General features: G+C 39.3%; 1 protein-coding gene across 5 annotated transcripts; it reads left to right on the top strand.

Annotated features, from left to right (window-relative positions):
- Window positions 1-1,124: 1,124 nt before the first annotated feature.
- On the top strand, window positions 1,125-17,532 carry rilpl1 (Rab interacting lysosomal protein-like 1). Of its 5 annotated transcripts, XM_034096257.2 has the most exons (10): window positions 1,125-1,672; window positions 6,229-6,376; window positions 7,489-7,607; window positions 10,341-10,562; window positions 10,992-11,153; window positions 12,313-12,363; window positions 12,460-12,614; window positions 12,694-12,798; window positions 13,892-13,979; window positions 15,365-15,456. In XM_034096257.2, the coding sequence occupies exons 1-10, from the start codon at window positions 1,385-1,387 to the stop codon at window positions 15,368-15,370; spliced, it is 1,344 nt and encodes a 447-aa protein (XP_033952148.1). In that variant the 5' UTR covers window positions 1,125-1,384; the 3' UTR covers window positions 15,371-15,456. The 5 variants fall into 5 exon arrangements, with proteins under 5 accessions (XP_033952148.1, XP_033952146.1, XP_033952149.1 ...); XM_034096255.2 differs by lacking the exon at window positions 13,892-13,979 and having other exon boundaries at window positions 15,365-17,532; XM_034096258.2 differs by lacking the exons at window positions 12,313-12,363; window positions 13,892-13,979 and having other exon boundaries at window positions 15,365-17,532.
- The last annotated feature ends 5,561 nt before the right edge of the window (window positions 17,533-23,093 follow it).

Consider the following 23,093-nt stretch of genomic DNA (forward strand, 5'->3'; position numbering starts at 1 on the left):
GACCTGCATACTTGTTCCTAACCAGTGAAGGTCTATTCATGCTGTCATTTATTCTCACAGCGACCTCATCTGTCTGTTATGTCTGTCATGCGCAATACAAACTGCAATCTCACCACTATGGAAGTGGCCACTGTGCACGGACCAGTAAAGATGCGTCCAGTTAGAATATTGTAGGAGGGATAGATACCGGAATAAGACATCAACGCCTTCAAAATAAAAGCATACTAAAAGATGATTGTAAGGCAGATTTCTACAAACCAATCACCAGTTAAACCTGGTTCACATTACTCTTCACAACTTTTGAGTCTCACTTTCACGTTTGTACTTTTTATTTAATTTCCTTTATTTAAGAATATACACTGACGAAGCCAATTGAAAAATCTGAACAAAAGTAATCCGGTATTTAAAACTAGATTTCCACAACAAGGTTATGTGATGATGTGGGACCGATCGTGGGGCCTCCAAGAAACTTTTTTCCTTTGTAGTTTTTCTGAAAATCAAGATTTTATTTTTTTACCAAATTTCATTATTGTTTAAGATTACCTATGTGAAATGAACATACTTTTTTGCTTTCACTTTTTACTTTAAAAATGTAAATTATCTTGTTAATGTTAACGATTTTGTATATTTGTACTACTTTGTAGATTTTCCGATTTTAATGTAGGCTATTCTGTTTATTTCACCTTTACAATTTTGCACTGCCTGAGTTTGACATATGTGACAAATTGAATATCCTTAAATCTTGAATATTGTATCAATAACCGAAATCTGTAGAGGTAGGACACGACTTCAACCACATGTGGTATTTTAAACCAATCTAAAATCTTAATCTGTAAGGTTTCTATAACAGTCAGGTAAGGATGCGTTTCTAAAATGTTCGTGTATCGAATTACTCATATAAAGTAGGCCTACCTCAAAATTGGTTAGTAATACAGCATATATATATATATATATATATATATATATACTAAATTACTTAACACCACTAGTGAAAAATAAAACATTGCCATATATTGTACATGACATGTACAAAGATACACAAATTGTTGCGTCCAAGATTTTATTTAGAAATTTGTAGCCGGAAGTATCCCATTTCAATATGGCAGTCTTTACAGTAGCTAACGGCAGGGACACGGGCAGGACAGCGATGGGCCACAGCCGATATTTATCAAACAAATCAAACTAACGCCCCGACTAAGCCGCTATAGATGGATAAACGATAGTTACGGTGTTTAAACCTGCTTTACGGTGTATCTGTTTGTAGTTTTTAAGTGTAAAGCGGTAGAGTTACGCTAACTTAGCAGAATTGTTCTTCCAGGGGTAGGAAGTTTGCTGCGGCGGAGGAAACAATATAGGAAACCGGGGAGGGCCGAGCTGTCCCGACATGGAGGACTCCGGGTCGGCCCTAGAGAAAAATGTCGCCGACCTCACGGTCATGGACGTGTACGACATCGCAGCGGTGGTGGGCCAGGAGTTTGAGCGGATCATAGACCAGTACGGCTGCGAGGCTCTGTCCAGGCTCATGCCCAAAGTGGTGCGGGTGTTGGAGATCCTGGAGGTGATGGTGAGCCGCAACTGCATCAGCCCGGAGACCGAGGAGCTGCGGCTGGAGCTGGACAAGCTGCAGCTGGAGAGGATGGACCGGCAGGAGAAGGAGAAGAAGCACCGAAAGGTCTGACAGCCTGTCAATCAGTGTTACACTTATTCAAGCAGGACATGTAGATGTAATCTGCTGCTGACATGTTGTTCTCTCATTCATGCATGCACACAAATAAATCAACTGAACAGGGTCACAGTCAAGTTAACATTTACTACTGTAAAACAGTAGTGCATTACAAGTTATAGTGCTGAATGGAAAAGTAAAAGTTCCAATACCATTATAAAATATAATACTCCATTACAAGTAAAGAAGAAACCAACCATAACAGAGCCACAAAGTGCCCAATTCCATTTAAAAAAAATAATACTGTAAAGAAAATCTTTATGAGTAAAAGTACCAATACTAATTAGAATATCAATAACAAGTAACAGTCCTGATTTTAAATGTTAATAAAAGCCAAGTAGTATTTCACATACAATGAATTTGCTTTGGTGTATAATGGAGCATACATAACACACAGTAAGACAATTAAAATGTAAAAATCATAGAACTTCTGAAAAAATATTAGGAAAATATTATTGTCATAAACAACTATGAAAGAAAGAAACTGTTTACAATAAATATACAATTATGAAAAAGGGAAATACTATATAGATTTAACAAATAACTATGAAAAAACTGTGCAGTCTAAGAGGTAGCATTGTGCAGAATTGTGCAAAGATAATTCTAGGAATGTGCAAAACAAAGTGGGAAATAATAGATGATTGTTACTCATGCGTTTGAGGAGCATTTTACTGCTTTAGTTAGCTCATCTTTAACTATTCCCTAGATTAATCTGCTGGTTGTTTCATTGATTAGGCTATACATTAATGGTTTATAACATGTAGGAAGATAGTGAGAAGTGCTCATCATAAATACCTGGAGCTCAAAGACATATTCAGTGTATTATACCAAAAGAGCAGCAAGTCACATTTAGATGCTGAAACCATGATATGTTTGGCAGGACACGTACAAAGTTACTTGATTAAACTCACCCAGTCGGTTACTTCCTGTTTGTTTAGCTACAGATGATGTCAGCTGATGGGAAATATCTCCCTGACTCAACAGGAAACTCTTCACACCCCAGTTATATTAGTCAAATATGTGATTTGTTTCCAACTAGTCATCCAAGAAAATATTGTAGTACACTACTCGCTAGACATTACTTTTAAGAGGTCAAAAGCCAAAATGGGAAAAAATACATTGACTGCTGTAGGTCAAAAGGAATACTTCAACTGAAGTTTACTCTCAAAAAGATGCATAAACTCTGATTAAACTCAGTGTTTAGTATCACAGACACTGTTGAAATAGTGTTGCTATTTTAAAGTGCCATAAAGAAGTTGATATGCTTGTTTCTCGTGACAGTGAGTGAGCGATGTTGAACAGTCAGCGGTTCACTGATTAACCGTGTCTCATGAGTGTGATAAAGCCGATGTTTCTGGAGGTAACAGTCAGTTTACATGATCTTTCCTTGGAAAACACAACACAGCAGAAATACACGCTGCATAACTCTGCAAACAAAGTATTCTGGGATGGGGAAAGGAAGGCAACCAGGAGTATCATTTTGAGTTATCTGAACTTGTGGACTTATTGATTAATTATTCAAAGATTTTATATGTCACATGCTCAAACACAGGCAACAAACTAGCAAAAAATCTGTGTCCCATAAACAATATTGATTAAAATAAGAGCAAACACGAGCATTAGGGAAATGAATTGTCTAAGCAACAGTCCCAAACCAACAGATATTTAATTTATTATCATGTCTGACAAAAACAACATAAAATCTTCATGTTTGAGAAAACTAAAATTTTTAGCATCAAACTACAACACGCAAAAGTCTAGCCAATACCATATTTCATTATAATTATACGGAGTATCCATATCATTGTGAAATTACTTTTTGAAGTTTAGCAGTTGTTTTTGCATCAGATGAAAACAAGTTGTGGATTGAATCTTTTCCTTCTTTCAACTGATTCATTGTTAATAGAGATGATCCGATCACGTGATCGGGGATCGGATCCGATCACGTGATCGGGGATCGGAGCCGATCACGTGATCGGGGATCGGAGCCGATCGGGGATCGGAGCCGATCACGTGATTTTCAAAAGATCAGAATCGGGAGAAAAAAATCGGGAATTTTTTATATACATTTTTTATTTAATGTTACAAAACAAAAATGACCATGTTCACGTCTTAAAGTCATCCTGAGGCCTTAGTTTTGGTTTAAAATTACACAACATCATGTATGTGTTGCTTTCTTTGGGCTTGTTTTCATAGACCTGGTTGCTTATTTCTCTCAAATCTGGCAACAGAGTGGGCGCAGTGTCTAATGGTAGCAGTAAGCTAAGGAGAGGCTACGTTCAGCTGGTGACTCGGGAGTCCGGACAGAGAAAATGTCAGCAGTTTGGAAGTATTATAAAATTGAAAGCGAAGGCAGTGTAACAGCCAGATGCAATGTTTGCAAGGCGGAAGTTCCGCGTGCTGGAAAGAACAGAGCTACGTTCAACACGACCAATCTAATACGCCACCTGAGAAACAAACACCAACAACAACACGACGAGTACACAGCGGCCACTCAGATAACGGCACTGAAACAACCGACACTTTCAGAGACTTTCAAAAGGAAAGACAAACTGCCCCAGAACAGTGAAAAGGCCAAACAAATAACAGCCAAGATAGCTGAATTCATCGCGTTGGATGACCAGCCGTTATCTGTTACCTTTTTTTTCTCTTAATGCATTGCATAAAGATCGGATCGGGAAAAATCGGTATCGGCAGATTGTCAAAATCAAATGTTCGGAATCGGATCGGGAGCAAAAAAAGGTGATCGGGACATCCCTACTTGTTAACATTGCATATTATCAGATCTCTACATGGCTCCTCAGTCATGCTGCCTGGCATGTAATATCATCATGTGTGAAACAGAATCACATTCAAGAGCACAATCAACTTCTTATTATACAGATGGGTGCACAATTAAAGAAACAACTTGATTTAACGAGCAGAGAAACATAGTGACGGCTGTTGATTTAATACAGAGCAAAAAGGTCACTAAACAATTTGATGGAAACTGTCCAAGTAGAAGTATTAGGTATTTTATATAAGTAGTGATACTGCTCTGTGAAAATACTTCACAAATACTTCCAAGTAGACATCTGCATTCAAAACTGTGTACGTTCATCAGCCAAATGTACCTAAACTATACATATATTAGTGCTTCTTTAATGTGTATGTTGCATTTTTACTCATTTTCAGCTGATCCTAGAGGGTTATAACACATAAAGAAACACTATGTATATTCATGTTGCACTGTTGGAGGAGCCTGGGACTTAAGTTGTTCATTGCCATATCTACCCTGTAGCTAATGTGCACATGACAATAAAGCCTTGAAACTTGAAACACTTTATCCTTCAGTTTACCACACACATTGATAGTCAGATAAAACCAGTGGAGTACAAATATAATATTTCTAGGGATGTCCCGATCACCTTTTTTTGCTCCCGATCCGATTCCGATCATTTGATTTTGACAATCTGCCGATACCGATTTTTCCCGATCCGATCTTTATGCAATGCATTAAGAGAAAAAAAAGGTAACAGATAACGGCTGGTCATCCAACGCGATGAATTCAGCTATCTTGGCTGTTATTTGTTTGGCCTTTTCACTGTTCTGGGGCAGTTTCTCTTTCCTTTTGAAAGTCTCTGAAAGTGTCGGTTGTTTCAGTGCTGTTACCTGAGTGGCCGCTGTGTACTCGTCGTGTTGTTGTTGGTGTTTGTTTCTCAGGTGGCGTATTAGATTGGTCGTGTTGAACGTAGCTCTGTTCTTTCCACCACGAGGAACCTCCGCCTTGCAAACATTGCATCTGGCTGTTACACTGCCTTCGCTTTCAATTTTATAATACTTCCAAACTCCTGACATTTTCTCTGTCCCAACTCCCGAGTCACCAGCTGAACGTAGCCTCTCGTTAGCTTACTGCTACTATAGACACTGCGCCCACTCTGTTGCCAGATTTCAGAGAAATAAGCAATCAGGTCTATGAAAACAAGCCCAAAGAAAGCAACACATACATGATGTTGTGTAATTTTAAACCAAAACTAAGTCCTCAGGATGACTTTAAGACGTGAACATGGTCATTTTTGTTTTGTAACATTAAATAAAAAAAAAAAATGTATATAAAGAAAAAACAAAAAATCCCGATCCCCGATTTTTTTCTCCCGATTCCGATCTTTTGAAAATCACGTGATCGGCTCCGATCCCCGATCACGTGATCGGATCGGGACATCTCTAAATATGTCCCTCTGTTGTGGAGAAGAGTTATGAAAAATTGCATAAAATACTAAATTTCAGTACAAGTAGCTCCCGTTTGTATTCAAGTACAGCACTTGTGTAATTGTACTTAGTCACATTGCACCTCTGTGGATGTCTGAGCAAACAGCGATCCATCAAATATTTGTTGAAATAATCGAATCTTGACCAAATTGAAGGACAAAGACACTGACCGCATCATACAGAGTCTGTGTCTAAATAACACATATTCAATAATGTTTTACATAACACTTAATATGTGTATGTGTTTCTGAGTGCAGGAGCTGGAGCTGGTGGAGGACGTGTGGAGAGGAGAAGCTCAGGACCTGCTCTCTCAGATCGCTCAGCTGCAGGAGGAGAACAAGTCCCTCCTCACCAACATGTCCAACAAAGACCCCATGAGTGAGGAGGACCTGCAGAGGCATGAGGGTGAGGAGGACAGACCAGACTGTCGACTCAGACTGAAACACAGGAAGCATTTTGGTCTTTGGACTGTTGTTTGAATCGAACAAGACACCTACATATTTCCCTTTCTGGGAAATGCTGATTGACTTTTCTAAAAAAAAAGGAGATTTTAAAGTCCAAGTGATTTAACGATATAGTCAGCAGATTAATCAATAATGCAGCCAGTAGTGGAAGAATTACTCAGATCTTTTAATTATGTGTACAGGAAATATGAACCTAGAGTAATTAGAGGGTTAGCTTAGCTTAGCCTTAGCATAATGACTTGAAGCAGTTGGGAACAGTTAGCCTGATTCTGTCTGAAGTTAAGGAAATCTAAAGCCTTTTAATTAACAAGTTGTATCTTATTTGTTTATATTTATTTTAACATGAATATTCATTTTGTCTTAATCCAGACAAGAAAGCAAATCATCTCCCAAAGTGTTGGAATATTACTTAATACAATGAAGCTAGCAAGACTTACATTATATTTGCTACCTGTTGTTTGTGCTCTTCAGAAATCCTTCACTAACATTTTTCACTGCCCTCCTCTCTCTATCTCACTCACACACACACACACACACACACACACACACACACACACACACACACACACACACACACACACACACACACACACACACACACACACACACACACACACACACACACACACACACACACACACCACACACACACACACACACACACACACACACACACACACACACACACACACACACACACACACACACACACACACACACACACACACACACACAAAGAAGTCCTTCTCTTGTGTCTGACTGCAAGCCAGTCTTGTCTTTGCATCAGAGGCTCTTTCGTGATTTCATACAGAGGACACAGTCACCCTGACCACAGACCAGCCTCAGTGTACACACCTGCTTGACACACACATACTCACATACTCTCATGCAGTCATGCTTGTCTGCACATGAATCACGGTTCCCTATGTACAACTCAATAACTTTTATCTTCCAATTAAAATTAAATAAATACATATTTATGATCTAAATCTGCCTGCTTGTTTTTGCCTGTGTGTTCACTCCCTCCTCACCGCCTGCTCTCTGTGGTCACAGGTATGACGGAGAAGGAGAGGCAGGTGATGAAGAAACTCAAGGAAGTGGTGGACAAGCAGAGAGACGAGATCCGAGCCAAGGACCGAGAGCTCACACTGAAGAACGAGGACATAGAAGCAGTGAGGGGACATACATTGGCTCTATTATGTTTTGATAAAGCTCCAAAAACTTTCATTATTTTGATGGTTTAGTAGTGGTATTTTTGATGGTATCACATTGGTTATTTGATTATCCTGCATAGCTGCAGTATTTCTTCCTGTAGGAGCTTCAGGGATTAGTAAGCTCTGCCAGCTGTAAGCCTTTGGGCAGATGATCTGTTTGATCATGTGTCGACACACCTGGCGGAGATCTGCACTTCTAATTGAATGAGTCAAACATTTAGTGGACAAAAATACAAAACAAATATACGCGCTATACAATTTTGCTAGTCCCAGCTTCTCCAACTGGAATACAAACATGTCATGTTTATGTTTGAATCAGAATAAATGATATGTGATTTCCTCTTTGCAGGGGCGGATCTAGACAAATATTCATGAGTGGCAAGAGGGTGGCAGGAGAATTTCAGGGGTGGCATCCCCTGGCAGAAGTATATGCTGATTTAATCGCAGTCATATCAATCAATGTTAACTTGGAAAGCCACAATATTTATTTTAACTCAATAACATAGGTGACATTATTGTGGCACATCAAGCCTTAAATATAAATATATAAGGTGGCAGAATTAATTTAATGAATTTTAACTGAACAATAACTGAATGAGTTTGTCTCACTCTTAGACGAGCAGGGGTACCAAATATATGCAGACTGCTGCAATAAGTATATTAATTAACTGTCTCGTCGATGTGTGTCTAAATTAATATGATATTAGCTGTCAATCACTGTTATGATTCACATATTCAGTGTTATTATTATAAAAACTATATTTTTTGGAGGAGTTAATGATGAATGTTCCACAAGATGCTTGCTCACCCTCCTTCAAATTTGAAAGACAAGTAATTACTATCATATATCAAAATAATCAAAAGAACAGTTCAGCGCCCCACAACTTCATTGCAAACAGTTACAACCTTGACTTTACATCAGAAAGAACAAACATTAAAGAAGTGAATAACTGCATCAGTTAGGGTTAAAAACACGTGTATTCAGCTAAAACATATACATCGCTGCAGTTATTATCCAGTGGAAGGTCCTTACCTACTGGCCTAGTTAAATCAAAGTGGTTACTTTGTTTTGGCTGGGCAGTGAAGTTTTACACACCGTTTTATTTGACTTTCTCAGGACTTAAAACTGTTTTTTGGGGGCAGACCCCCTCAAAGAAAAAAAAAAATGTACACACGTAAGGTCATCATCTTAATAGTTTATTATTCTCATCGACTCATCCGTGAGCAGAGCATCAAGTTGGCATGCCTATAACAGCTGAATGTGGCGATTCCATCTTGTTCAGCAAAACGCCTCACAAACGTATTAAGATTTAAAGCTATGGTGCGTTTTGATTCAATGCTGAGTACAGCCTGAAGAACATATCGAGGATTAAAAAACTAATGTCACAACAGGACTTAGAAAAGCTTGTCCATGCTTTTATCTTTAGAAGACTCGACTACTGCAATAGTGTATTCACAGGGCTGACAACAAAATCCATCAGAAAACTGCAGCTGATTCAGAACGCTGCTGCACGTGTCCTCACTAACATTAAAAGAGTGGATCACAACAGTCCGGTTCTGAAATCTCTACATTGGCTTCCAGTCGGCCAAAGAATTGATTTTAAAGTACTATTGCTAGTTTTTAAATCATTACATGGTTTAGGACCAAAGTATATTGTTGAACTCCTGCATAATTACGAGCCATCAAGGTGCCTCAGGTCTTCTGGGACGGGTCTGTTATCGGTTCCGAGAGTAACAACAAAACATGGAGAGGCAGCATTTAGCTGTTATGCCCCGACACTCTGGAATAAACTACCCAAATCATGCACGTCCGCAGAAATGCTTACTATTTTTAAATCGAGACTAAAAACACATCTCTTTGCCGCAGCTTTTAATTGAGCTGCTCATATTCGCACTACAGTATGCCTTTTAAACATGTGTTGTATACCTGTGGTGTTTATTTTTATTATTTTATTATCTTTGCTTTGTAATGCCTGTTATAAAATGCCATTATATATGTGTTTTTACTGTATGTATTCCTAAAAAGTCTTTTAATTTGTTTTGTAAAGCACTTTGAATTGTCGCGTACAGAAAAGTGCTATATAAATAAACTCGCCTCGCCTTGCCTCGCCTTGCCTCGCCTTGCCTCGCCTTGCCTCGCCTTGCAGCCAAACTTGACAGGCTCTTCTCTGTCATTGTAGACCGCAAAAATCACATTCCTTCCGTCTACTTGGATCCGAAATGCTTCTCGTTTTGTGCTGTCCCCCCGTTCAAATAAAATCGCTGCCAATCATATTTCCAGGCTCGCGCCAGGGCCGGGGGAGGGGTTACAAGGCGCTCTTGTGCTGCATTCACTTGCACTCGGACATTAGAGATTTTCTCTCATAAATGTCCGATGAGCCACAACTTTTCTTTCAAAACCAAGCTGCCAACTGGGGTGGCAAGGCATTTTTCTGAGGTGGCTGCCACCCCGTGCCACCCTGTAGAACCGCCACTGCCTCTTTGAGACTTTTTGTTGAAAAGTCTTTATCCTTCGCTGACTTCTTAGAAACCAAATGTTGGGGCACATCACTTATACACATATGATACAGGTGTTTATAAAATAAATCTGCCCTAATGCAGCTTTAAAATATATTTGTACCTTTTATATTTTACCTCCAGTTTTTCTGTTAAAATGTACCCATCCTCCCTTGTTTATCCGTGTTTCTGCAGCTCCAGCAGCAGCAGTCTCGCCTCATAAAAATCAACCACGACCTGCGCCATAAAATCTCCGTGGTGGAGGCTCAGGGGAAGGCTCTGATAGAGCAGAAGGTGGAGCTGGAGGCCGGGGCTCAGGCGCGGGGACAGGAAGTTGGAGCCCTTCGACAGGAAGTTACACGATTAAGGGCTCAGAATCCAGAGGGAACACCTCCTCAACCCCCGTCACCTGCAGAGGTAACACATTGAAAAAACATTGAGAGTGAGGTCTGAGTCTGAATTTTATATTTAAGTTTTAGGTAGTTTAACAAACCACAGCAAAGTATCTATAATCAAATATGACCTGATATTATTGTGATAACGTAGACGTTAATGGAGTCCTGTCAATATAAGAACTGTGCATTAAGGGTTACATTTGTGTCTATTGTTACCCTCTTTCTCTCCTAACCTTTCTGTATTGTCTCCTATCTCAAAAGGTTAAACTGCCAAAAGAAAATGAAAAAAAAGTATATATAGTCTGATCACTTTCACATGAAAACCTTTCGTCAAATATAATAACTAAATTTCCAACTGAAGCCGTTAAGCTATTACCCAAAACAGCAAAAAGAGAGATAATCAACAGGTAGGATGCTGTACAAAGATATTAAGTGTCTTTTACTCTACCAGCGTGGTGGAGCTGCCACAGTGGTGGGGGGGGCAGAGGGCTGGTCAGACAGAGCTGCCCCCTCTGAGCTGATGTTGGGGGGCTTTGACTCTCCCCTGTATGGCTCCCTCAGCCCAGAGAGACACGAGGAAGGGGATGTGGAGGACGAGGCAGTATTGCTTTGGGTAATACTGAAGTGCTAGTTAGCAACCCAGAGTGGTGTGAGTGTCCGACTCTAACTCCAAACTGCACCCCCCCCCCCCCTCCCAGAGTAACACTACTGTATCAGTAGAAAGGAAGCTAGTAGACTAACATGTGTATGCCCCATGAGAAACAGCTTGGTGTTAAAGAACTAACAACAGAGTGTGTGTCAGTAGGATTTGTCGCTCCTCGACTGGGTGAGACTTTGTGGACGACCTTTTTTAAATATAGCTCACCCCGACAGTTTGGCCTCTAACAGCACTGGAAGTTGTCCTTTAGTGCACCATGATCCTGAAACTCTGAATAGAAATGTCCAACAGAGACAAAATTGCATTGTTTTACAGCTCTGTAAGTCACATGTCTCGTGTTCTCCTTCTGCTTCCCTTTTTTTATATCAATTTGATAGTTCTATGTAGTTGAATGACTGATTCCCAAACAGTCCATCAAATTGCTTCTTTTTAAACTGTATTGGAATAAGTCCTAACATTATAGTCAAGAGTCAAGAATTCCTTCAAATTCAACAAACTTCTCAACAAAATTTGGCACAATTTCTTGATTTTCTTTTCCAAAAACTTTGCAAATACATTTTGAATCAATGCACCTTTCCATTGATCACTGTTATGTAAATATTAGGAATTAGTTCATCAAGAGAAACAGTGAGTTTACCATAAACCATTTCAAAACAAGATACTTGTTTTTCCAGAATTGTTTGCAATTTTTCACATATTTATTCAATTTTATCCAAGTGTGATATTTAGACTTTTTCATAGCAAATTAGCTTCTGAGCTGCCGCACATTGAAAAGCACTGACTTAAATAACACAACAGTGTTAAGGACTATTACAAGATGTGTAGCGTGTTTACTTTGTTAACTTTAGCCAGACAAGGAAAAAGGACTATTTATGAGTCATTAATTAAAAATGCATAATTTTACGTTTGAATTATGGTTTGTGTTGTTTGCTCAATGCATGAGTGACTTCTGTCAGCTGCATGTATTGTTGAGGTCTTGTAGGTGTTTTTAACTGTCATGCTGAATGCTACAAAAAAACAAAACAAGCTTTAGCTTAAAGGGAGGAGGGAAGGGCGAACAAATGTATTGGAACAAGGCCTGATTTCTGACTTAGAGTTCAATGTTTGCCACCAGGAGGCGATGTGCGATGAGGACATGCCTGCTGTGTTCCAATATTTTACAAAGGTATCCTCACTTCCTACCCGCCTTTGTTCCTTCCTTCCTTCCTTTCTTCCTTTTTTGGGTTTGTTTCCTCCCTGTGATGCATTTACCTGTCCATAGGAGGCGCTATGTGAGGATGAGACGGGGGGTTTGGACCCTAAGGACCCCAACCGGCCTCGGTTCACCCTGCAGGAGCTGAGGGACGTCCTCCACGAGAGGAACGAGCTCAAGGCCAAAGTGTTCCTGCTGCAGGAGGAGCTGGCCTACTACAAGAGGTGTTCACATGCACCAACATGTCCATCTGAGGAGATTATCACATCATTACTGTCATTGATCATTAATCTCTCTCTGCAGTGAGGAGACAGAAGATGACATGGTTACTCCTTCTCCGTCTCCTTCTCCTGAACTGAGGAGTCGCTCCCGGTCTTCAGCCCAGCCAGAGTCAGGAATCAAACGCCTGTATGTTTCACTCCTATATCACACTCCCTCAGATTCACAGGCTCGCACCGACTACCTTCCTTAACTTTGAGATTAGAAAACTCAAATGGCTCTGCATGTGCTGAGTTAAGGCTTATTTCAAAGGATCCCTGCATGCTCAAACTATTTCAGAGGACCTCTGAAGAAATATGCAAGTTAAATAAATTGTACGGTGTCCCTTGAGGGCACCCTTGAATACAATTTATTTTATTTATTATTCAACTCCAGATAAATAACCCCTGATTTTCTGAGCAGCTGTACAATCTGGGACTATTTCCATCTGGTACATTACCAAATGGAGACTCTAACCACAGACATATTTGTGTTTCAGCTAAAAGAATATCTTTCAGCAACTTTAAGTGGGAACAGCTCGTACTGTACATGCACCCCGTTTGTTTGGCCTGTGTAAACAATAGCAGATAGCACAGCATGTATCTTAATGTGTTGCGTTCTGCTTCAGCATGCTGCTCTGGTTCATGCCATAGATCTGAGGTCTCTGTAAAAAATCTGACTTTTCAACAAAACAGGCTGAATCTTGTCTGTGCTCTGATAACTAACAGGACATATGATGTGACTAGGCATCACGATAAAACATTGTAGAGAATAATCTGACTATTATTTAAAAAAACATTGACTCATTTCTAGGTTTAAAGACTACTTCCATTATGTGAGAGCAGATAATCACATGGTCAGTCATGTGATAGTAAGGGAGTGGTTTTCAGAAGATTATGCTTCCAACTGTATTGTGTGCAGCGAGCATTTTATTTTGTGTAAATCATCTTACTTTCATTTATCAGCATGTGCAAAAAGTGTGCTCTCTTCCTTCCAGCTGACCCTGCGTGTGCTTGGTTAAAGATTAGCATGCTACCCACACAAAACCACTGTGTTGCAAAAAAAGGATTCACTCTATTTCTATTTACACCAAAAGGAACTAAAGCATGACCTCTTTTGGTTTTATACACTTTACATGAGGGTCAAAGGTTGATGTGGTCCCTGTCTCCCCCTGTCCGTCTCCCCCCCCCTCTCTATATATATATCTCTTCCTGTTTGTGACTGTGTGTCTTCTGTGTAACAGGATCTTCACAGCCATTATGCCAATGGTGGCAGCTGGTTTGATTCCTGATGACCCCACTTTACAGCCAATCAGACGTCTCATGTCGCTTGTATGCCTCTATATTTGATTGGCTTCAGAATAACTAGGCTCTCTCCCTTTGCATGTGCCGGCTCCTTTTCCCACTTTGTAGTATTCTGATTGGCTGATTGTGGGGCTGTCTCTTTATCATTGTCATTGGGATCAGAGAAATCAGCCAGTCAGAATGTACATGTAGCCTGTCGTCGTCACCCCCCCCCCCCCCACTGACCGCAGTAACAAGTCTGCACCTCTACACTTATAATACTACTACTGTCTTTAATTTACAAACTAAAGTGCTTTTAGCTCTTTTTGCAATAGTTAGTGATTAAACCACTTGTAACAGACAGTTAACTCTAAAAGTATTCTTAAATAATCTTTAATCTTTCAAATGTTTGTGTTGTGCATTAATGAAAAAGGTATTAAACATAACCTGGGTAGCATTTAGCATTACATTTAATACATCAATATTATATGTAAACAAATACATGGGAAAGGAACGATCTATATTTTCACTATGTTTCTTTTGTGTTTAATATACCCTTTAAAGAAACTTTAAGAAATGTTGAGTACAAGTAACAAGCAAAATGTGTATTTTGTCATACTTCCATCTTTATTAGTTCATTTATTTTTGTATTTGTATTTATTATATTGTATTGGAAGGCAACTTATCAGTGTAAAGTAAAGGAATCCCTTGGATACAAATATGTCTGTTTTGATGATGAATCAAATGGAAATGGAAGTTCCTGGAAGTTCGATTTGGCATTAGCTTTTGCTTCTTTGCCTATTTTCTGTAAGTACTTGATTTTGTTGCGGTGTATTGTAACAGGTGTCGAGGTTAAGGATCTGTCTTTGGTGAATTCTCTGGGTGCCAATTTAGAGAGAGAGAGAGAGAGAGAGAGAGAGAGAGAGAGAGAGAGAGAGAGAGAGAGAGAGAGAGAGAGAGAGAGAGAGAGAGCGAGAGAGAGAGAGAGAGAGAGAGAGAGAGAGAGAGAGAGAGAGAGAGAGAGAGCGAGAGAGCTTTTACTCCAGTGAGTAGTCGAGGAGGCTGAGATGAGAGGACTTTTACTCCACCGGAGAAGATGCTGGATGCTGAAACGGAGCTGCTGGCGTTTCGCTTTCTGTCACACTGAAGCAGCTCTTATTGCGAGAGAGAGAGAGAGAGAGAGAGAGAGAGAGAAGAACATTGCTGCAGGAGGCTCTGGGATTTATAGGAAATGTGGTTTTAAATATCAGGAGCAGCTAAATCTCATTTGTTTTCAGCAATGATGCCAATTAATCACAATTAATTTCCCCAGAAATAATAGTTTGAAATGCCATAACTGCTAACACTGCTTTACAAATGACTGATGTTCACTGCACACATTGACTCGAAACCAAACTGTCACATCCTCCCACTGAAGTCTCTCTCCTCTACAGGTTTAGCTTCTTCTCCCGGGACAAGCAGCGCCAGCTGCAGCGCAGCGGGGAGTTTGGCGGCAGCTTCAGCTCGTGGACGGGGAAGGAGGACGTGTACACAGAACAAGCCCAGGAGGCGTTACCGCAGCTGTAAAGACGGGACTGGACAAACCCCAAAACTCTTTACACTCTTTACACTCCATCCCCCGAGGCTTTGAAGCGTCGATTGCACCAAAACCACGATCAGTGACCCGCACTGTGACAATACCCTGAGAGGTGAGACACAAAGAAGACTCAACTTGAATTATGCTACAGCTCGGATATACATTTATTTAAACCCCTGAGAATACTATATATATCCATATTACCGTATGTCTCAATGAGGGATGGCACATACAGACTTTAAACATTCTAGAAATGGTGTTGTTGTTTTACAGAGGCAGGCGAGATTTAAGTGATCCGTAGAAGGTAAACTCAAGTTGTAGGACGGAAAGTGGAACGTTGGTTGAAGATGTGTTGGTAAACAGATGTGTTGGTAAACAGTGGGGGAACATGATGACACAGATGAAGCTGTGCTGCTTATTTCTGTCTAGAAATCATGAATTCAAATGTTGGAGTGTTTCTACAACGGCTCATAAAAACGATTGCAGGTGAAAACAAATAACATGGCCGGGGGAGGGGGGTAACTCCGAATTTCTGACATTAAAGTTGTATATTTGTATAAGAAAACTCAGATATACTCTGAAATTGCAATGGTAAATGTATGAGAATATGAACTTACCATGTTATCAGAAAACAATTATAAGATTATGAAGTCATACATTTGCAAGATAGAATATATCTTCTGGTAATGTATTACTTTAATCTTGGATATTACCCCTTCCTGCAGCCCCATGCAGTATATTTTCTTTTTCATTTTTCACCTACAATGGCCCGTATATGATTTTGTATGCATATTATTTATGAAACATGAGGGTTTTAGTGTTTATTAGAATCCCCATAGAAAAAAGGAAAAGCACATCACTGACATCAGCAACCCTTTTGTTTCTGATTGATGTATTTGAATTCCCTCTTCCTTGTTCACGAGAGCAGCTCATCGGTCCATCACCAGCACTTTCAGCAGATTCAAACCGTGCAGCTCCACAAACTACAGAGAGCGGGCTTTGCGTGTCAAATGGGGCATAGAATCACAATATGAAGATGTGTACAGAAAAAATATTTTTAAATAACCGTAACAAGTGCTTTTAATTTAAAAAAAGCAATATTATTCAGAATATATATCATGCTACATGCAGTAAGTATGGAAGCACATTTTTGCCAAGAAAAGAGAGAAATACATAAAGGGTTTGTTGTGATGTCAATTAGACTACTCATGTTGAGTCCAAACAATGAGACAACATTTAGACTCTAGGAATTAAAACAGACACACATTTTAATTTGTATTTGAAATGTCAAAACGTATATGAAAATACTGTCTGTATCTAGTATATAAATATTTTTTGTTCAATCATGAGACACATTTATTTTTCTTCTTGGGCTACCAAAAGTAAATAAACGCTTCTTACTCAACGTTATAATGAAAAGAACAGAAAAGCCTACTCCCCATTATTGGCTTAAAAGTGCCAAATCCGTCATCTGCATTTAATTCAAACTATTGTATAACAACACCAGTTTCCGATTACCAGCAACAAGCAGGTTATAGTATTTTGACCTTCTCTGAATGAGCTCTGCAGATACCTCATGACCTTTAAGCACTTCAGTGAACGTAGGCTTTATAAAAGCAGCCAGTCAGTATTAAACTCCACAAACAAGATGCCTGTGTGAGACTTTACCTCCTAACTTATTATCTTCTTTAGAGCCGGGTGGCATTCTTTGTTTTACATATCGTCAACAAAAAGAAATATCTGTCTTTAAACATATGTCTTATGTTGAAAACCCCAACACTTTGACTTTGGTTTGGTTTTAAAGGTCACATGTCATGGTCCTTTCTACTGATCATAATACCATTGTTTTTCTATTACAATAGAAAAATACTGTGCAATTTTCCAAACTCACATTGTTTCGCATACAGCATCTCTGTAAACTACGTGTATTCACTCTCTCCACTAAACGGCTCGTTGGAGCTCTTGCCCCCCTCCCTGTGAGCCCAGTGTGCTCCGATTGACCAATCCACAGACTTCCTCACACACACACGCAGCTCAGCTGATGTCTCCTCCAGGCTGCTGCTGATAACAGACAGTTGCGATCGCGGCGAAATTCTCTCTGCAGACCCATTCTCACAGCGTTTATCAACCTTGTTCTTCTCAATATCAAGCCACACTTATTGTTTTTACTTCGGCTGAGACTTTGTGTGTGCTCGGGGTGATTCACAACGTCCGATTGTTTCACGTTGTGAATCGCGCTGAGCTCCGTGGAGGTGTGATTCCCTTGTTTAGCGATACACAGCGAAACACAGCCAAACTCACCCTGAGCACACACAAAGTCTCAGCCGAAGTAAAAACAATAAGTGTGGCTTGATATTGAGAAGAAAAAGGTTGATAAACGCTGTGAGAATGGGTCTGCAGAGAGAATTTCGCCGCGATCCCAACTGTCTGTTATCAGCAGCAGCCCGGAGGAGACATCAGCTGAGCTGCGTGTGTGTGTGAGGAAGTCCGTGGATTGGTCAATTTGGACCAATCAGCGGGGGCTTAACGTAACAGCTCCACGGATTGGTCCATTTCGTTCCGGTTACAACATGACGTCCTGATGTACCCGGAAGAATCAAATGGATGATGACGTTTCACCAACGAGGCGTTTTGGGGAGTTCTTCTCTGTGTACGGCCCGTCCACACTACAGCGTCGACAACTCCAATCTGCCCATTCACTTTGAATGGGGTGACGTCACGTTGCCTCGCTTTTTCGCCGAACTGAATTGTGGGTAGCAGAGCGGTCCGTCTCCGCCGTCTCCGGCGTCAGAAGTTGAACAATGTTCAACTTCTGACGCCGGAGACGCCAGAGTAGCCAGCGCCAGCCAATCAAATCCCGTTTCTGAAAATCTGACAGCTCAAGCCGTAGCCAATCAAACCGCGTCTAAGCTGGGAGAGATATCCCGCCGTTCATTTCTATATTTCAAAAAAAGTTGGAGGAGAAACTAACTATCGCCGTAGCAAATCACCCGGTTTTGTATGACCAGACCCTCTGGAGCGTCCACACTACAGCTTCAAAAAAAGCTTGGAGCTGGGCGTGTCTGGAGCTTGGGGATTTTATTCAAGCAACACGAGCAACAACCAATCACATGAATCTCCCGCCCCCGACATACAAAGCAAAAAACCCCGGGGATTTTATGGGAGCAATATATATATAAACTCCCCAAACAGGCGAAAACCTACCAGTTTCACCCACTGTCTCTGCCACCTCCCTCCATGCCTGGTTCCTCCGGTTTGTATCCCGGTAGGTGAAGAGGGTCTGGTCATACAAAACCGGGTGATTTGCTACAGCGATAGTTAGTTTCTCCTCCAACTTTTTTTGAAATATAGAAATGAACGGCGGGATATCTCTCCCAGCTTAGACGCGGTTTGATTGGCTACGGCTTGAGCTGTCAGATTTTCCGAAACGGGATTTGATTGGCTGGCGCTGGCTACTCTGGCGTCTCCGGCGGAGACGGACCGCTCTGTTACCCACAATTCAGTTCGGCGAAAAAGCGAGGCAACGTGACGTCACCCCATTCAAAGTGAATGGGCAGATTGGAGTTGTCGACGCTGTAGTGTGGACGGGCCGAGTTTTACTCGCTACAGGGTGTACTTTGAGGGTTTTTACTCTGCACACCGTTTACATGCATACAAACCTTCATAACACACAAGGGGACGGGTAATAACCGGAAAAGCATGACATGTCACCTTTAAGAAATAGTTGACAATAAGTCAAAATATAAAATTATCATAACTTTTAATTTAATTATAATTAAAGCCTTAAAAATCACGAGTGTCTTCCCCTAAATGTGGCATACAAGATTTGTATTAAAGCACAAAGGGATATAGTATTTATGCCCAAGGGAAATGTTTAGTTGTATTCTGCAGGTTTAACCAAGGCAATATAAAGCAAATACTTTTATAAAGCAACTTACATCATTTGTCAATACCCCAACTATATAACTGTTAGCACATTTAGTAGAGAATACTCAGCAAAATGCTCCTGTACATGTAGGTTTATTAAACAACTACTAGTAAGGTGTGTAAACGCTGGTTTCAAAGCTCATATGATATGAATATGTTATAAAATCATATTGATACATTATAAGTAACATCTAAATGTTCCTCAGATTTTTTGTAGAAGACGTCCCAGAGGTTAGAAATGACAGAAAGTGGTTAAAGCTGAAGTGTGGTTTACATTTTAATTGAAAAAGAATGCTTCTGCTTCTAGTTTCCCTTCAGGCTGAACACTGTGAGTTCGTCCCCCTGAGAGAGGATATGTGGTGGACATGTTTTATAGTAGTGGCACTATCTTTATTTGTACTCACCCACAGAGGTAGAATAAAGGGATGTTAACTGACAGGAACAAAATGATGAGCTTCAAAGCAGCTTCATAATCCTAAAAAGAATATAATGACGAGACAGTATCATATGAGATCATAGCTAAAGCTAAACTCATGAAAGGGAAATCTGGTCAACCAACAAGTTGTGTTATTGAAGTCGGTGTTAATCACTATCCCTCACCTGTTTCCCTGATTGAAATGGATATTTAATATCTTATGATGATTGAATCAGTGCTTTATTAAATGAGCTGGCTTATATGTAAACATGTCTCCAAAATAATAAAACTTCTGTCATGTCTCTGTTGTTTTTTCATTGGTAATTGTCTGCAGTATAGAGGATAGACGTTTTTCTCATACTGATATTCTGAACAATCTGTGCTGTTGTATTTGCTGTAAAGTGTCTCTACTGTAGGCTATTTTTATTAGATGTACAGCACTTTGGCTCGACCAAAAATCGCTTATAAATGTGCTATATAAATAAAACTTGATTTGACTTGGTGGATTGCAAAGTATTTACTCAAGTACTTATGTACAATGTTTCCATATTTAAATTCATGCAACAGTGTACTTCACAAACAATATACACGTTGTATTCAATTTTACTGCGCTACATTTATTTGTCTGAATATTTATGTTTCTTTTCAGATTACATTTCATTCCCTTCCTGTCCAGTAAAACAACATTTAATCTCTACGTTTGGTAATGTTGTAAAGGGTACATTGCTATTCCTTCATAAGCAAAAACAACAATTTATGTCTGTGTACCTTGCTATAATATCATAATTTTGCATATATTATCAGCAATTTGCATAAATGGGACAAAATAAATGCTGCTCGAGTTGATTTGTGGCCCTTATGTGAGAAATAATAGCCTTAAGCAACATTCTTACTCATTTGAAACAAATCTAAACAAGTATATTAACCCAAAAACAAACCAGACAACTCCTGTAACTTGCATAATACATCTTTATTCATCGATGCCTAAACCCCAGCATTAAGATTTATTTAACGCTACAACAGCAAAGATCTATTCAATCCTACAAATTGCCAACAGGTCAGTTTTGCTCCATCTGGTATTATTCCATAAATTCTACAATTAACCATAAAATGTATTTTAGAAATCCAAAATGTAACATGTTTAAGAAAAGGCTCACATGTAATCATTTCACACCTGTTATACACAATGCTACCGTTAGTGTGGAGAAGGAAGGTCCAAATGTGTGTTACCTGAAACGTACCTTATAAGATTGGTGTTTGTATTAACACTGAGGATGCTTTTATATGGTATGTAAAATAATCCTGCAATTTCAATAATATACTGAATATTTTGGATACTTAAAGAAGTATTTTCATGATTTTTGAACACTTGTTTATATCTGTACAACCTCAACAGCCACAGAGATGCATCGAGAAATGATGGATACGATTTGGTACAACAGCCTAACTTTTAGCCTCGTTTTGCTAAAATATTAAATTCTGAGATCGTACAGAAATTAACATTTTTGGTAAATATGCTAAATCAATTTCTGTCCAGGAGCGAGAAGAGGATAAGCAAGTAGGAGTAATTAAAGATAAGTCAAAATATAAAACACAGAGCCCCAAAATCAATATACTAAACTCATAATTAAAAATAATTATAATTCCATAATGTTAGAGAAAGTGATGATGCATGTTGTGTGTACACTGTTAAGATACACATAATATAAACTGATGTATAACTGCTGATGTGGCCATTTTACTGTGGTACTTTCATTTTTAGTTAGTTTGCAAATGTCCCTTTAATTAATACTGATTATACCTACTACCAATTAGCTAAAATGCTAATAATATTTAGATTTTTTAGATGAGGATAAATAAAAGCAAATTAGGATAAATAGGAGCACTTTGGGGTATATTTTACCTTTTGGCTACAATTCAATGGAAACGCAAAAATATAAAATAAAAAAATGACCTGTTGGCGGTTCAGCTGTTAAATACTTTCACATGAAGAACGGCTGTGTAGAAGAAAACCTGCAAAAGTCTACGATTTACCGAAAGAGTGTAACAGTTCACCAAAAACATGGCAGCACAGGACATGTTGGAGAGGCTGGTGTGTGCATTTAATATACCTAAAAATGCAAAACTTTGCAGCAACAAATTCTGCATACCGTTTTTCGGTTGGTTAAATCGGAATCTACAGCTAGGAGATGGTTAGCTTAGTTTAGCTTAGCATAGAGACTGGAAACGGGGGAAAGCAGCCAACCAACAGCCTGAGCAGTTTCAATCACGATGAAGCTTTATTTTATTTTACCGTGAACCGTTTGGGTCAGCTATTGATCATTTTAGCTATTTTGAGACTTTGTTTTGGTCCTTTTCCCCTCCTTTGAAAATGGGAATTCATAATTATGCTACTTAAGACGATTTGGTGTGTTAGCAACCCCGACTAGCTGTGATATCAAACATGACCTCTTAGCAAAAAAAGTAAAAACTATCCTTTAAACCACCCTTTGATTTGAAACTAGTCAATAACTATATTTACATGTTACGATATTATAGACAGTGATACATTCGAAAGTTTATGTAGAAATTTCAAATCTAAATTCCTGTGTTAGTCATTTATTCAATGTAATTTATATTAGTAGATATTTAGGTATGAAACTTTCATATACATGTTTATTTTAACCAAATATAGTGTAGGCCTTTGATGATGTTTATCGTGAATCTTAAATATTATAAAATACAATATAGGTTAAAAGATTATTCATTAGTATTCCTATGTAATCTTTAAAGCCTCCATGTTCAACATCAGGTTATTTTACACTTCAAAAAAGTAAAATACTCCAGGGTCAAATCATGTTGTTTTGTCATCAAGACCAACAGAACCATGAGTTTGGTAAACTGTTACACTTAGCGGTAGATTGTGTGAGTTTGGATGGCTGAAATCTAATTCCACTAGAACACCAACATATTTTGCATCTCGTCTTCTCGCTGATCCAAAACAGGGCTCTGGGGCCTCGTAAGTATTGCTAAGTATCTAACTACTGATTAAGAAAAACGCAGTATAAAATTGCAGAGCATTAACTACCACCTACATGCTGTAGAAGCATTGGTCTATAGGTAATACAAAATGTACAAAACAAATGTGCTGCAAAACAACAAGAACGTTTCATACACATAAATAAAAGTACAGGTGTCCTCTGACAAGGCAGAAAGACATTAATCGAAATGTGATAAGTACCCCTGAACACATAACCCGCCCCCC

Source organism: Pseudochaenichthys georgianus, chromosome 12, assembly GCF_902827115.2.
Source record: "Pseudochaenichthys georgianus chromosome 12, fPseGeo1.2, whole genome shotgun sequence".
NCBI classification, from domain to species: domain Eukaryota; kingdom Metazoa; phylum Chordata; class Actinopteri; order Perciformes; family Channichthyidae; genus Pseudochaenichthys; species Pseudochaenichthys georgianus.